Source organism: Pelodiscus sinensis, chromosome 2, assembly GCF_049634645.1.
Source record: "Pelodiscus sinensis isolate JC-2024 chromosome 2, ASM4963464v1, whole genome shotgun sequence".
Lineage (NCBI taxonomy): Eukaryota > Metazoa > Chordata > Testudines > Trionychidae > Pelodiscus > Pelodiscus sinensis.
In genome coordinates, this window is record NC_134712.1 from 97,946,160 (window position 1) to 97,963,162 (window position 17,003).

Below are 17,003 nucleotides of genomic sequence, written 5' to 3' on the forward strand. Positions count from 1 at the left end.
ACTTGCTTCTGTGAAAAAAAGGATGATATGAGCTCATAGGGTTGCCAGATGGTTTCCCCCAGACAAAAATTTGTCAAGCAAAAAAAAAAGGGGGCCTTGGGGAGTACCCAGGGAAACCTGAGGGGAGGATTCAGGTGGTCGGACCAAAATGTGGTCGCAATCTGCCCCTAAGACGGACTCTGTCCGTGGCTACTTGAAAACGGCAGCCCCGGGGCAACGGCCCAGCTCACCCACCCCTGAGACTGGCTCTGGATATGAGACAATGATTGACCAGCTGTAAAACAAGGTTAGTGGCCAAGAGGTTTTAGGTATTGAATGTCACAGAGTCTTCTATTCCCATCAGACGTAGTGGGTGTGTTGCCATAGAGTTAAATATTTGTCACATGGACTACAGAATGAAGAAATTAGTACTTTTTTCCATTAATTTTTCTCTGTCAGTAGGATGACTGATGTATATTTATCTGTCAATGTTTGCAATAGGACCGCTTTATTCTGACTATTGATATATTATTGTGAAGGTGGATAAATATATTCAACTTTGAACTGGTAGTTGTGCACTTTTATAGATACTTTGTGCATTTTAGAGCAGACCGTAGAACATTCTTTGAGAAAGTAAAGCTATAAATTTAATTCTGGTATGTTACCAACTGCTAGTTAGAAGTAAGGAGATGTTAGGCTTATAGATATGCTAGTTGATGGAGATTTAACTTTTTGGACTTTCAGACAACAGCGATAGTAATGAAGGAAGACAGCATGGAGTATTAAACATGGATTTCATCTCCTCTATGAATGAACAGTTTGCAAATTTGGTAAATTAAACCATGAACTAGATTTATGATAAGAGAAAAGAAACATAGAATGGATTGTCCGAATCAGAATCCCAACTTAAATCCAATCTTGTTAATGGGAGAGACAATTACTGAGGCAGGCTAAAAGTATATTATGACAGAAGGTAAAAGAGAAAACAGGCCCATTGTAAATGAAAGGGGAACAAGAAGGAAGAGGCTTGTTAATCAATTAGGGATCAAGCATTCTGTGTGTGTCTACACAATATAATAGTGTATTTCAATCATCATCAAATTGCTTTGACAGAGTAAACTTGCACCAGTAGTATGGAGGTCCTGGTAAAAAGACTTAAAGAAAATTGGATACTTCTGAAAAGCAACATCTCTAGCTTGAGAAACAGTATAGCAGGGGCTGGTTGAGGCCTGGAATTTCATAGTTTTATAAAACAGTTCAGGTAAAAAAAAAAACTTTGGATGAAAATTTAGGTACGTTTTTTGGCTTTTATTTAGCAATCGTACTTAAAGGCAGAAAACCTGGAATGGATTCCTAACAATGGCAGGCTTGTGGAGTGACAAGGGGCTCAGTCAGTAACTCCATCTGTAAAGGGGATAATAATATTTAGCTCCTGAGTGCTACAGGACAAGGTCATTAAAATTTGTAAAGCACTTTGAGATCCTGGGATGGAACATGCTGTGGCATTTCAGAGAAGATTTATAGATTATAAAAGTGAAGGATGTAGCAAATAATGAGGCACTAGTAGAGTCAGATGCAGGATTAGCTGGACCATAGACTAGAAAATACAATTTAAGACAGTTTAACGTAAAACACTACAACAGTAGGGCAAAGTTATGGCTACATTAAGGAGCAAAGAGTGTACTGGATGATACCCATACAGTGCATAGTGGGAGATATTCATCCTTGCATAGAGAAGGGTTTTGTATCATGTAAATCTCACCATTTGATCTTGAGTTGGATTAGTTTGTGGCCAAACTCTCTGCACCGGAAGATATTTTCTCTTTGGCTGTGTCTACACTGGCATGATTTAGCGCAAATACTTTTAACTGAAAAGTTTTTCCATTAAAAGTATTTGCACAAGAGAGCGTCTATACTGGCATATGCCTTTGCGCAAAAGCATCCGTGCCAGTGTAGACGCTCTCTTGTGCAAGAAAGCGCCAATGGCCATTTTAGCCATCGGGCTTTCATGCACAAGAAATTAACGTTGCTGTCTACATTGGCCTACTTGCGTAAGAGAGCTTATCCCTGAGCGGGAGCATCAGAGTATTTGCGCAAGAAGAACTGATTTTGTACATTACAACATCAGTGTTCTTGCGCAAATACTCGCGGCCAGTGAAGACAGGTGGCAAGATTTTGCTCAATCTTGCCAAATGTAGACACAGCCTTTGTGTATAGAGGAAGGTTACTCTTGCTCTGGGGAGGGGTCTGTATATTTTATATACAAGCCTCAAATCCTGGGTATATCATAGCAAAGTCGAGATATCCTCATGCTCTACTTAATGACAAGGTCTGGTCAAACAGCTAAGTCTAGCTTTGCTTTCTGAAGTTGGACAGGCCCAGAATCTGGCAACAAGATCAGAATGAGTTCTAGACGCCCTCTACGGAATTGGCTCTGTGACTCAATATAAAAAATATGGACCAGGAAACTATAGAGCAAATTTGAAATGGTGCTGGCACCAAAGTTACAAATGAGATGAAAACCTAACCAGAAATGGCCACCCAGACATCATGCATTAATTCGTTGTAGATCATTCTATTTGTTCCTTTGCTGACTTCACGTTCTATGTATTTTTTTTCCCAAGGAGAGAGAATTTTGTAATCACGGAATGTTCCATCAAGTGTACATCCAGTTCCTTCACCAACCATCCAGTACCAAATACGGATCCAATCCTGCTCTCACTGAGGTAAATTAGAAATGTGACTTCTTGCTTTGACATCTTAACACCAGTACTCCCATGAAACACCAGTACTCCCATGAATCACTAAAAATGTACATTCCTAATTCATTCTTGTCAACACGATTTTTTTCCTTGAGCTCAGTTAAATCTAATATTCATCCTCTCTCATTAGCAAGTTCTGATTGATCTTTTCCTGTCCCCTGATGTTACCCACCATTTCACATACATCAGGGTATAGTGAGTAAAGATAAAAAATGTGACTAGCTGCATTTTGTTAATAAAATAAGATAGTTAAAAAATAAACTAAGAAATTAGTATACCAGATTTGTGACTTTAATAAATGAATATAAATTTTGAAGCACATATAAAGCAAAAGATGAAAACAAAATCATGTTAATGTTACAGTCAACATAAAGACGTATCATTGAATACATCAAATACTTTTTTACAAGCCCATTATTTTTACATTAGGTAAGTGTACAAACAGTGGATAACACAACAAGAGGATTTCCCCCCAACCCTCCCCCCCCCAAAGAAAAAGAAGAAAGGTCACAATAAACAGTTACAATTTGAGCATTTCCTATACTTTGAAAGTCTATTGCTCACTGCAATACCAAAACTTTAAAATTAGAATAAGCACTGAACTGATATTTTCCCAGACCTATAGTGGCCTGGGTGCATTGTGTTAGAATCTTGAATGAGAGAGACAATGGGGGGAGTTTACACTCATGGAATAAAAATATTTTTTTTCTTTTGTTAAAAGAACCCAATGAAATAGCTGTGATTCTAGCAAATCCGATGTACGTTTATTATTTAAAAGAATACTGCTGGTGAACAAATATTTTGTTTGCAGTATTAGAAACACCAGTTAATCCTATTGATCAAGGAGCTCAATGTAATAAATATGCTATGTACTGCTTCACATATTGGGAAAGAAAATACTATGCCCTGATACTCTATTCTTTACACTCTCAGAACTTCCTTTGGCTGTGAAAGAAATGTAGGACCAGGGCCCTATCTAAATGGCACATGAAAACTGAAACTGTGAATGTAAAATGCATGCTTACTGAACAGTAATGCAAAAAGAAGATACAAAGTACCTTTACAAGTACAGACTTTGGCATTTCAATCAAGTCTGGCCCTTGAGTTATTATTTAAGGAGTCTTTCACAAGTTCCACATATTCATACCTAGTTTGCTAAGCTAGCAGCACATAATGTTAAAGTTTGGAATATACATGTTTCTGTATCACAATCCCAGATTTGATAGAAAACGAAAGTAATTCCACAATTAAATCAAGAAATACACATTCTGATAATGTAATTTACAAATTTAGTCTTTTGCAAAAACAGTATTTGTGACCACAGACTTCAAATGGGGTTGGACAGATTTGATTATTCTGACAGCTACATTTTTTTATTGAGTTTTAAAAATTGGAATGTGTCACGTTAAATGCTATAGTGATTAAAAGGGAAACACCATTAACACCTCAGAGAAATTGTGTCTTGCATTGGGAAAAATCTTTCTTTGTACCATCATTGAGTAGGGGCTTGATTCTGTCATCCTTACTAAGCCTCACTCCACTAGTACTGATAATGGTTTTACCATAAGCATGGCAGACTTCAAGCCCTATATAATTACATAACAAGGAGGACTTCATTAGGATTTTTGTACTTTAAAAATGTTCTGTGTGATTGATATGGTTCAGTTATTAAAAATCTTGGTAGAGGGAAGAAAAAATGGCACACACAGCTGTTACCATTGAAATGAAACAATCTCTCCTTAAATTCTAGAGCTTCTATTTTTACTTTACTCCCCCAAAACACCCACCTTCCTTAACACAGCTCCAGCATTCCAGGGTAAGGGAGAACTCGCTCCAGGCAGGCCACAAAACAGATATTATTTTGTTTCCACCCCACCTTTCTTTAAACAATAGAGAACATTATTAACTAATGTACTTTTCACCCCGGGAGTAAGAAGAATATGCCTCCATGAGGAATTTATAATGTGTTCTGCCTGAATGTCAGCTCTCAGTATGTACAAAGAATAAGTGTTGTCTCTACATTCCAATATTTACTGTGTGGGCTGTTCAGATATATGCTCCTAGTGGTGCATGGGATAGCAGTAGTCAGGGAGAATCCACAAGAAACACATCAGCAGCAGAATAGCTCTTAAATTCACAAAGCTACACGCTTGTTACAAAACTAAATCTAGCAACATAAACAACACAGCCCCCAAAATACATTTTATACCCCTTTGTAATTGCCATCTATTAAAGAACTCGGACAGTTTCCAGATTTGCTGCACACGGAGTTTAACTTTTTTTTTTTTTTTAAACACAATTCTGTATAATTCAGCAATTAAATTTATTTTGGTGTTAAGTACAACTGAGAATCAGAAATATAGATTTCCTCTTATTTATACACAAAGCTATGGAACACAAACCTTTCCTGACATCTAAATAATCCAACATGACTACATGACACTGATTTTAAGCTGCCTGAAACATTAATTAAAACACACAGCTGGGGAACTTGTTGGATTACTGGAGTGGATTTCTAAAATAAGTTTTTAATTCATCAGCATTGTTCACAATGTTTCTGTGAACGAGATGCTTTGGCACTAGAAATCAGCATTGTTAGCTGACTTAGGCCAAGATACCAGTTCTTATGTGCTTATAGCTTAACTCCATAAGGCATCACTTTAAAACATTAAAAGCAGTAGTTTAAAAAAACCATTTTCTTCCTGACTTAAAAAATGTCTAGATTCAGGCATAAAAGCTTTCTTCTGCTTTGCAGGTGCTGTTTGCTGTTGAGATTTTTCCACTCCAGTCATTCCTGAACTTAATCTAACAGAGTGCCAAAGATCAAGCAAGATACAAGAGAGCAGGTACTTAATTGTATAGTATGTGACTAAATACAGACTTCAAAATAATTGTTAAATACAGGAATCTACAATTGGCACCCAAATTTAGATCACTACCACCACCACTGAAAATTGATTCCATTACAATACAAAAAAAATAACACCTGCCTCTTTATTTTACTGTGTGCAGATTCTAATACTATTTTACATTCATCTCCTGACCTGTAAAGAGCAAATACATACTGGCTTTTAGATCACTCAATGCTGTGATCATACACTAATAGCAAGAGTTGAAGGTAGCCAACCACATTCAATAATCCATTTCAAATCACCATCAGTATTGGGAGTGGCTCATGCCTGTTGCAATGATAGCAAGAAAAGCCAAGGGATTCTAAGAAAAGTTTTTCCTTTATCAAGACAACAATGGCTCAGTGCATATCATTAGCTGCTGCACGAACAACATTGTAATATTTTGCCCTTAAATAGAGCTTTTCATTGGTGGCAAACATGATCCCCCAATTACAGATGGAAGAACAGCGGTGTTAAATGACTCACTTAATGTCACCCAGCAAGTCAATAGCAAATCCAGGAATAGAACCTGCCTCTGCCTACTGTCCTATTCACTAGGCCATATTGATAATGAAAATTATTAGGAGCTATACTTGACTCGTTCAGTAAGGGCTTGCAAATATGTTTTATTATATCAGTCATGCTAAGTTTTTTAGAGTATGGTTTTATTATAGTCTAAACTTCTCAAGTATTTTGCACAACAAAAAGGTATTATAGCTGCTTAGTTAATTTAACATGTCTAAAGGTGCTGCTGGGAGCATCACAGATTTTCTCTGAGGGAGGACAATTACATGAAACTGCTCCTCAGTGTAGTATAAAATATTCAACTCAACACAGAAGTGAATCGTTTTTCATCTACCCACTCAAGTGATATTTTGTTAAAGCAAAGTTTCCACTCAAGATTACCATAGAAGAAAAAGAAAACACAAACCACACCCCACAAATGAAGACATGCTGAGCTGTTACATTCATACAGCAACAGGCTCTTCAAAAAGTTCTACAACAGGTCAAGGAACCAAAGCTTTAAGGAAATGTCAGCGCCTTTTATAAATCTATATATTAATTCTGGAATGGGTAGGAGTATATACTAATTTTTACACCTCTCACCACTTCTGTTTCCCAAATGGGTGGTTTAAAAAAAAAAAAAAAAAAAAAAAAATCACATTGGAGATGTTTTCTTAAGCTGAATTTAATAATTGTGAATACTCAGGTCACAGAAGATTTGAAAGTACAATTGTGATTTATTGTCCTTCCCTTGCAATCAGGCTCAAATAGCTTGACCACAGTAAATTCATGTTTCAGGATAATTTTTAGGTCCACAGCAACCCACTTTCATGTCTTAAAAAGCTGTGTTAACTTAACAATAGATGCTGGTAAGACAGACTCCAACAAAAGACTCTCAGAAATTAGAGAAGGGAAAAGACCCATTTTCAAATCCTTCCCCATGCAGAACTGTCATAATGTTTCTCAAAACTAACAATACTGTAGAGATAAAATATTGAGACAAAATGGTCCTGAAAGAAAAAGCAAAAGCACCCTGAAGGTTTTGTCCAAAAATTGTTCAATATACACACAATACACCACTTACAAAATGTTCACAAGTCTCTCAGGAATGTTTTCAGAGCCACACCCTGATTTATAAATACTCAAGTTCCAGACAGTGGAAGAGTTGTTCTCACTAAAAACAGATAAACATGCTCTGTTGCAAGCTCATAACATTTTCTAGGGCTAGGTTATTGTATTTCTTATTGAAGATAAACACCATATCAGACACCTGTAATACCTTAGTGCTAGCTAAATCAACTCTTGCTCTATGATGGTTACACAGTTCACCTTTCTTTTCTCCCACCCTTTCCTTTAACTGTATTTTTTTCATTTTGCTGTAACTGTTCTATTCCTCAGAGCTCACCTTGCCCGAGCCCCTCCGGGGAACATGTTTTTCACCTCCAAAGAATCTGCCCAGCGAGTCAAGTAGACCCGAGTCTCTGTGCCTTGGAGATCCATGTCTAGCATGGTCGATGGTGCTTGCAGTTGCCATTTTTGATCCGTGCCGGAACGAGGAGCGTTTCTGTGAAGCCATCAAATCCGAGTTCTCTGAAGCTGCAGCACTGTCCTCTTGAATGGTCTGTAGCTCATCTGACTCTGAGGGCCTATCTTTGAAGGTGTTGTCCTCTCTGCCTGGGGCATCACGGGAAAAGAGGCGGATCAAGTGGGGGCGACCAACCGTGTCAGCTGGGTTGGCCTCCTTCCAGGCATTCTTTGAGTCTGCTGTGCCCTTGGAGTCTGTCACCGCTGTGCTCTTAGTGGAGGTCCCATTGTTCTGGTTCACATCTGCCTCTCCTACAAACAACAAGAATGAGATATGAATACAGGCCTATGAAAAACAGAGCATTGAAACAATGCTGCTTTCTTTCACTTGCCTTGAGTTAGTCGTTTCATGCAAAATCCATAGAATATGTTCTCTCTCCAAATGCCTTTCAGAAAATTAATCTATCTTGCAACAAAACTGTTCTCTCAATCATTTTTAAGTTTTAAAATCTGAATAGGGGCAGTATGTTTATAATTAAAGGTGTTTGAAAATAATTGCAATTATAGTTTTTCCGCGTCATCAAATCATCTCAATGCTTATCCTATAGGTGATAACTGTTTTATTATCAATATCTTCACTTGCCATCTCTCTATTGGCTGTAAGACTTCTTTACATTGACCACTCTCCCCGCTATTTCTAAAGATCATAAAAAAGTTTGAGGCTGTATTTCCAGTTCTGCTGCAGTCCCTCTTTGCATGTCATTACAACTTTTCTGACTCTGAACTCTACGTTGTACAGGATAGAACTTCCACTCGTATGAGTCTGTTAGAATTCTTTCATGTCCAAATCCCCATTGGATCTGAGCTGCACTGGATAACATTTTTCCCCGGTTCATTACTCAAATCTCTTAGGGTGCATCTAGACAGCTGCACTATTTCAGGATACTTCCAGTATCCCGAAATAGCGTTTTCCGCGTCTTGACAGCATGCCCGTTATTTCAAAATAGCTTTCAAAATAAGCTATTTTGAAATTAACTCACAATAAGCTATGCAATTTGCATGGCACAAATTGCGTAGCTTATTTTGAGCTAAGAGTGCTGTTTGTAGATGCAGCCTTAGCCTGATTTACTTCTCCATTTTTTCCAAACTATGAAATAGCATTCCCCATCTCTTGTGCTAGTTATACTTTCCGGTCTGCTTGTGAGAAACATTTGACCTTTTCTTTTTTTATCCCCTCACATATACCTCTCTCAGCGAAGGCCCCAGCCCTTTTTGCTGTTTGGTAAAATGGCAAACATTACATTCATGCCAACTTGTCAACGTGTGTTATTTGGAAGTCAGAGGGAATTATCCTTCAGATGTGTTTTCTATAGTGTGATATACTCACTCTAGTTCAGCTTGAAGTGGCAGCTCAGGCTGGTTACCTGAGACCAACCCTCTGTTGGCTGACTTTCCTGGGTCCAACCTGCAGCAATACTATGATGTCTACATTGCCTTTTTTTTTTTTAAGTGCACTAGCTTGGACCTGTCTACTCATAGAGGGACTCTCCAATTCTCCAACCCTTCTGGGAGTGGCTCCCCTTTCCATTGACAAATCATGTGATTTGATGCAGAATGTGTGTTGTAAAATCAAGCTAATTTCCAATGAGGCGCAGTAGTAAATAAATAACTCTGAAGAGTTTTTCAGCAGTCAGCAAAAGCTGGCTTTTAAAAGAAAAAAATGTGTGAAGAGTCACCTATCTGATTGCAAAGGAACCTTATTAGAAGTGAGTATTCATCTGGGATCAGCTGGAGAAATAGAATCAAGTCTTGAAGTCATTGGCAAAACGCCAACTGGCTTAAGTAGGAGCAGGAGTAACTGGGCATATAGTGGGTTTATGATGTCTGTTAGTTACCTCATGAAATTCCACAATTTGATTTGACAGTTGTTGCACTGAGAAGGAATCTAGATCAGACTACATAGGTGCTTTGCTAAATGCTCGATGTTTGCCCCTTGCTGATTCAACCTAGCATTTTAGTTTTTACATGGCACTAAACTGCTGAAAAGAAGAGCATTCTGCGGTTTTCTTTCTTTTATTTAAAAGAAGTTTAATGGGGATGGACTCAGAACAAGGCCACAACTGATCATAATGCAAACAATGGGCAACAAAATTATTCTAAGCATATTAATTGTATTTGTATGATAGAATCTCTGAACAGAGACCTACACAAATAATAATCTGAGAAGTACAGATTAGTAAATTAGCTACTGTTTATCTTCGTGGAAAGACTAACGTGTAAGGCATGCAATTTTGGATATTACCTGAGTTGGAAATGTGGAAGTTCAGTTCTTCCCTACAATTAAAAAAGATTAAGAATTGCCTTCAGGGATAAAATTATACTTAAGCAGTGATACTTATCAATTAAAACCATTGCAGCTACCTTCTTTTGATTTCTGCAGTGTAGTTCTTTTTATGCTATTTCCAGGGTGCTTACACATTCGTGCATTGAAGGATCTAAACTTTACCAGATTTTGTTGGTTTATCATCATAGCTTTCTAGATGAAGACGAATAGTGACTTTGGGAGCAACAGAAACAATAACTAATTTTATTTATTTAACACTGGTTTAGATTCTATACCATCACACAAATTCAATTAAGGAGAAAAACAATAGTGATATTGTATTTAATTAAATGCATTAACAAAACAGCAGAGCATCTGCATACTAATACTTTTATAACAGTTGTGCTTTGTGTCACTGAATAGTTATTTGTAAGAAACAAAGAAGGGCATTTGTGCCACAAAAGTAGCTTTTCTCCACACATAAGCAGGGAGCTGTAAAGTGGAAATGCATTTAATTTTTCACTATGTTAACCCCATTTAATGTTCAGTGAAAAACATACAGTGGAAAAAAGTCTATTTGAGAGATCCATAAGTCATACCTAGTAAAACATCTGCCAATATGCATTTCAGTATTAGTTTCTTAGATAATTAAACATTTTAACTTACTGCTTTCTTATAAAGAAAAATATTTCATTATGAATTCAGCTGATTACCATTGGTTTTCCTTTAGGTGATGGAAATGGTCTGTGCCATTAAAGTAGCGAGAGACAAGATTTTCCTTTCTATGGTAACTTATTCTTTGATATATTCCCCCCCACCCCCACCCTCCCCACACACACACACACACAATATATCTTTCAGAAAGAAAGGATTTTTGGGGTATAATTACGGAATGGAGCACTCTATCGACTTTTATCCCACGAATATTACAATACCTTCATTACGCTGAAGAAAATACTGTGTTAAGCTATATCACAGCATGGCTCTGCAGGGCAGATGGGCATAAGAAGCCATCCTGCATGCAGGGCCCTAGTCGACTACCACTTCAAAAGTAGTAGGAAGGAGATGTGATTGTAGTCCTGCCCTTCCCAGTGGAGCTGGTCAGTGACTGCAGGAAATGCATGGAGAATACGCCTGAAAGGTTGTGCATCAGTTGTACTGACTCCCCAAATTAGAGACTGACGAAGAAATTCCAGCAATCTGAACATATGTTGAAGAGGCAACAAATTCCTGGAGCAATCCTGACTTGTAAAAATACAGCATCCTGTTAATTGATACACCTTTCAAACATACTTATGAGGTACCTCTCTACAAACAAGCAGCACTGCCAATGGGGAAGGGACACATTACCTTAAAGAGCTGAATTTGTTCATTGGATCATATTTCTTGTTTAAAAAACATTGTAAGGGAAAACAGAGACATGGAATAGGCAAACAAAATTTAAGTAGAGTTTCAAAAACTGTTGGCCTAATGCTGCTTCCCCTGACTTCAATAGCAGAGTTAGGCTATTCCTACTCACGTACCTATGTACAGAATTAGCACATGGCAAGCTGAGGCATAAATGTATAGAGCACTGCTGGCCCTGTGGACTTTTTATATATGGTAGCAAAGTTCCATAGGGCACTCTGATCAGCTGTTTTTTGGGGATGGGGGACACTAAACTTGCCAGGCCCCTAGGAAAAGTGTGTGTGGGGGGGGGGGGGGGGGGGGGAGAGGTGTTACAGGGATCCTCACTCCTAGCCAGTTCTGTGCACTGCCTGACACTCCAGCTGTAATTCACATGCCTTGGGGCTCTGGCTACCTGTGCTCCTGCCTTAGCAGCAATGGCCGGGCCCCTTTTGAATCACTACACTGTTGGGCAACTCTCCCCACGCCCTCTTTGCTCAACTTCCCACGCTGTAGTGGGCCTGGCTGTTTTAAACAGCATGACATGGTGTAAAAAAAATACCTACAGAGTCTATGGTAAAACAATTTAGATTACAAAGTCAAACATTCTAAAGCTAGGAAATGTCATAACTTATGTTTCATGGGTAAGCTGAATTAACTATCCTTGCATATATTACATATGCATTATGAGAGTCTAATTACATGTTCACATGATCAAGTTCATTCTATGCAATGAATGAGACAAAGAATGCATGCCTGTGTGTTGCATATTTACACTGCATTAAGGGTTGCATGTGCAATCTTAATATTGATATTTCCTAGCTTGTGAGTATTTAACTTCAGAATCTAAACAGTTTTCTTTTAAAAGATTTTTTTTAAAGGAAAACAGTACATCCAAATTCAACAAGTGCAACTCTAACTGCCTTGTACCCACCAATCATGCAATATAAATTGATCCTGGCTAACTGATCATGAAGTATTGATAACACTCTCAAAACAGGCATTTTTTGACATCTCCATTTAATTCCTAGGAGACTGACTGTCAGAACTCAAATGTTTTACTCTTGCATGCCTGTGATTGAACGCCTGTCTGTAGACAGCAGCACAGGTGCACCACTGTAATACTTCAAAATGTAGATACTACCTACTCTGACAGGACAATCCTTCCCCAAGAAGCAGTAGCTAAGCTGATGGAAGTATTCTTCAAGCAGCCCAGAACTATCTACATTGGGGGGGGGGGCCGTGTTACAGGTCAGTTTAACCATGCTGCTCAAGGTACTGGATTTTTCACACCAAGTGCTCCATTTGCATGTCCTTTTCCAGGAAAAGCTTGTAGTGTAGCCATAGCGCAGGTGATGTAGTAAGACACCTTAATTTGCTAGTGTAGACTATGCCTAAAGAAGTTCAACTTACAACTTAGAGAATATGAAAAGATACTTTGAGGGATTTCTCTTGGCTACTAAATATTAAAAATAACATGACAGATTTTTCCTTAGAATATATTTATAAATGGATACTGTACTTTTCAAACCTATAGGCATATGCTCATTGCTTTAACCTTTATCAAACAGACTCTGTACTTATAAATATACCAGTAGTACAACTCTCAAAATTGTTATGCTATTTGTTTCTCTAGATTTGTTCATTTTTGAGATTTTTGTAACCAGCCAATGGGAGCTGTCTGGGCTGTGTTTGTGGGCACAGGCAGCTTGCAGAGCTTCCCTCCTGCCATGGTGCATGTTATGCAGATATGCATAACATGCTGACCCCAGCAGCTGGCAGTGTGTGAGGACATGACAGGCAGGGAATCTGTTTGAAGGTCCCACTGGGCTGTTGGCTAGAAACTACCTAGGGTAAGTACCTCCTGGCCAGAGCCTGCACCTGGCATCTCTTCCTTTCTTGCACCCGCACCCCACATCACAACCCAAATCCACTGCATCCCCCCTACTCCCTCCTACACCTCTCCTTCTCCAGAATCCTCTCTTAAGGTATGTCTACACTTGCACTCTCTTTCGAGAGAGGGATGCAAATGAAGACGTTCAAAAACTGCAAATGAAGCCATGATTTAAATATCCCATGCTTCATTTGCATATTCGCATTCTGGCGCTATTTCAAAGTAACAGATGCTATTAAGACGCGGTTATTTCAAGAGAAACCCTTCTCTCAAAATAACCCTCATACAATGAGGTTTACCAGTTATTTTGAGAAAAGGGTTTTCTCTCGAAATAACCACGTCTTAACAACATCTGTTATTTCAAAATAGCGCTATAGCATGCTATAGCACGAATATGCAAATGAAGCGCAGGATATTTAAATCCCGGCTTCATTTGCAATTTTGAATGTCTTCATTTGCATCCCTCTCTTAAAAGAGAGTACAAGTGTGGACACATCCTTACATCCATATCCCCTGGCCACGTAACAACCCAAACCTTCTGCTTCCCTACCACAGGTCATAACCCCCTCATTTACACACATTCCATTCCAGACCTCACACCTCCTCCATTAATATTACAGACCAGTGCAACCCTTAACCACTTACCAAATATTTGGAATGCCCCTCCATTCAAAATTATTGCTCACCCATTATCTGTCAGATCTGCTACATGCTTAGCTAAACAAGGCAAGTTATTCAAAGCATTTCTCTCTGCCAACATCACCTCAGTCTTGCCTTTAGTAGAGCTTAGCCTCCTGACTTTTGCTAAGCACTGGGAAAGAGAACTGTTCATTCTATGTGATATAAAAAATACAGAGTTGGCACTCATCACTAGGCTCTCCAGCCTGTTCTCTCACCAGCCCTCCATACATAAATATGAACAAGGGAGATATGACTGAGGCTGCGGGGAGGAAGCGGGATGCAGGGGAACAATTGCACATGACAGCCCCTGAGGCTGGGTGTGAAAGTAAGGGGCACAACTGATCCAGGCCATTTCTGGTTAGCACTGCAGTTTCTCTGAGATACGCCAGGGCTATTTGGTGAGCAGTGTTATTAAATTTCAGAATAATGTCTGGCAAGACGAATGTGGATCATATTTCTCCTACCGGTGGACAGTCATAGGCCCCTCTCTCAGGTTAAAAAGGGATCTCTTACGGCTTTTTGCTAGAAACTCCTTCTTGGAAATGGCACAGAACCCTGCCAGAGCACTTGCTGTGCAGCAGCACTCCTAGTGCTATGCCCCAGAAAGGGTGCGCCACAGATCACTGCCGCAACGAGGGGTGTAAAATCCCACTTAAAATGTTAACCAGTTTAACTACATGTTTAATTGGGCAACTGCCTCACTGCGTTGCACCACAGGTGGAGGGGTCACTGGAGTAGCCACCTGCCTGTGATGAGCACCATTCCAGAGGTGAGGAGGCTGTTCCAGCTAGGCGCCAGGTAACACTGCTTACCAGGTAACCTGTTAACCCTTTACACTCCTAGCTGCAATTCAACCTGCTTTACAGCAGGCAAAATCCCACATCCTTTGTGCTCCTCTTCTGAATGGTGTGAACTGGTGGAGGTGCTAGCTGGGCTTAAAAGAACTGTGATTATGTATGGTCCCTTGCATCTACTTCCTCAATGCCAATGAGGACAATGCACAATCTAGACTCTACTTTGTACTACTATTGCAATACGCATCACTGGAGAATTAACGGACCATTTTTTAAACAATAGTTTTGTTTAAATTCTTCAGTCAGAAACAAGATTTTAGGGAGGGGAAGAATTAGATTTGAACCATTACATTCTAGCCGCAAAGTTTCATTCATCCTTACCATGTCCATGCAAAGCAAAAAAAATAATTTTCAAGCCTGATTCTATTGTTACAGTCTGAGAATAATTTGCCAACAAGCCTTTACATGCTTTGTGTAATTACTAGTTTTGTCTGATGCTTGTTAAATTGTTTAAAATCCATTTTTTAAAATCACTGTGCAGAGAACAGTTGGTCAAAGCTCTCTAAACAGAATGTCTAAATAATGCTAGATCTAATCTGAGCTACTGACAAGTATAAAAATGGATTCTCTTAACTGCAAGCCCTGACAACTCTAAGATCTAAAAATCAGGTCAACTGCTTTCTAGCTCATGCACTGCCCAGGTGTAATAGTTGCCAGGCCTACTACTACCCTCCCGTGTTAAAGGGTTGCAGAGTTGGAGCAAGAAAACAGTTTGGCCCAGCAATACATTATCTTATACACAAGCCCCTACCCCACATCAGCTCCCACAGTGTTTGCTCCGCACAGCTAACACAAATGATAAGGAGAAAAAAGAAAGCCCAATACATAGTCTTAATCAATACCCCCCACTAATAGGCTACGTCTAGACTACAGCCCTTTTTCAGAAAAGGGATGTAAATTAGACGTATCGCAATTGCTAATGAAGCGGGGATTTAAATCTCCTGCGCTTCATTAGCATAAAAATGGCTGACGCTTTTTTTTCGGCACGGAGCTTTGTCGGAGAAAAGGGCCAGTCTAGACGCTGATCTTTCGAAAAATAAAGCTTTTTTCAAAAGATCCCTTATCCCTCAAGAAATCTACTGGGATGGCTCCCCCTTCCTCCCCCAGACTCTGGTGTGCAAGGGGAATATGGGGAATGTATTTCTCCTTCTCAGTCAGGGGTGTGGCTTCCCCCCTCTTACTTGTGTGTGGCCCCCGACTGATTTTTCTGTGAGTCAGCGGCTCCCAACCTCAAAAAAGGTTCCCCAACCCTGCTCTAGAGCTAAGGAGTCCCCAAAACCACCATGACAATGTAACATGCCAATGAACATGGAAGTGCTCTCTGTGGCATCTCAGTCACTAACAAGTTCATCACTTACTCCAGAGGCAACAGCATCTAGTGGGACCTTTTGGATTGTGCTCATCTCCAATAAGAGACGGCACAGGAATAATCACTTCTCCTATTCATCCCCACATTGAAAAGACAGGAGTTGCCCGCTCTCTGAAGCTGTTGGAGGTGAGAGGGGATAAAGTTAAGAAATAAGGTAACTCTAAAGGACTGAGTCTAGGAATAAAAAATTGATTGATGTTGAAAGAACATAGCGTTCATAAGTGCTTTTAATGAACTTGTTGAATGAGGACGTTTGTCCATATGTAGCTCCAGGGTGGGAGTTGGGCGGTATGATAGAATTTGAGAAGAGAATTACAGCTCTAGGACAGTTTTCTATCAATTCAGGGTCTTTTAACTCAGAACTGTTAAGACATCAAGGAAAAATATAAACTTTAGAGGATCAAAAAAGACACTGAGTCTTACCGAATTTTCAAAGTGTGTTTGTATGGCCTCATCTTTTCTTCATACCAGAGTAGGTGTGCAATAACTTTTAAAATACGTACAGCAGAAAGAATACCCCCAAATCTTAAATGAAACAATGACTGAGGACTTTAAAGTCTCATTTCCATAAAAACTAACGATAGATTAGATAAATATTCTTCATTAACCTCCACCACTTTAAACACAAGCAAATAAACAATTGCTAACCTTCAGTAAAAGCTATCAGACTGGGATATTGAAAGGTTCTCGCCTCACATGATTAGCAATCTACTTACCTGAGAGACAATCAGTGAAGAGCCCATTGATATCAGGAGGCCATTGCAATACTTGAAACTATCTTCTTTTTTACATGAAAAAAGTGTACTTTCCTCTAAACCAGTGGTTCTCAACCTGTA

General features: G+C 39.2%; 2 protein-coding genes across 9 annotated transcripts in view; one reads left to right on the plus strand and one right to left on the minus strand.

The window, feature by feature from the left end:
- The window catches only part of ZNF236 (zinc finger protein 236), a 219,789-nt gene that overhangs the window by 188,574 nt on the left and 14,212 nt on the right, over positions 1-17,003 (plus strand). The window contains exons 36-38 of one of the 4 annotated variants that reach the window (XM_075921079.1): positions 724-2,705; positions 5,497-5,587; positions 10,714-10,770. The gene's annotated coding sequence lies outside the window, so the exon portion shown is untranslated. Of the gene's footprint in view, positions 1-723; positions 2,706-5,496; positions 5,588-7,534; positions 9,190-10,713; positions 10,771-17,003 lie in introns of those variants that run through there. The other 3 variants (XM_075921078.1, XM_075921080.1, XM_075921081.1) reach the window with 3 other exon arrangements.
- The window catches only part of MBP (myelin basic protein), a 167,493-nt gene that overhangs the window by 23,111 nt on the left and 127,379 nt on the right, over positions 1-17,003 (minus strand). For all 5 annotated transcript variants that reach the window (XM_075921091.1, XM_075921095.1, XM_075921093.1 and 2 more), the window contains exon 4: positions 7,542-7,972. In XM_075921091.1, the coding sequence (XP_075777206.1) occupies positions 7,542-7,972 (431 nt within the window). The remainder of the gene's footprint in view (positions 1-7,541; positions 7,973-17,003) is intronic.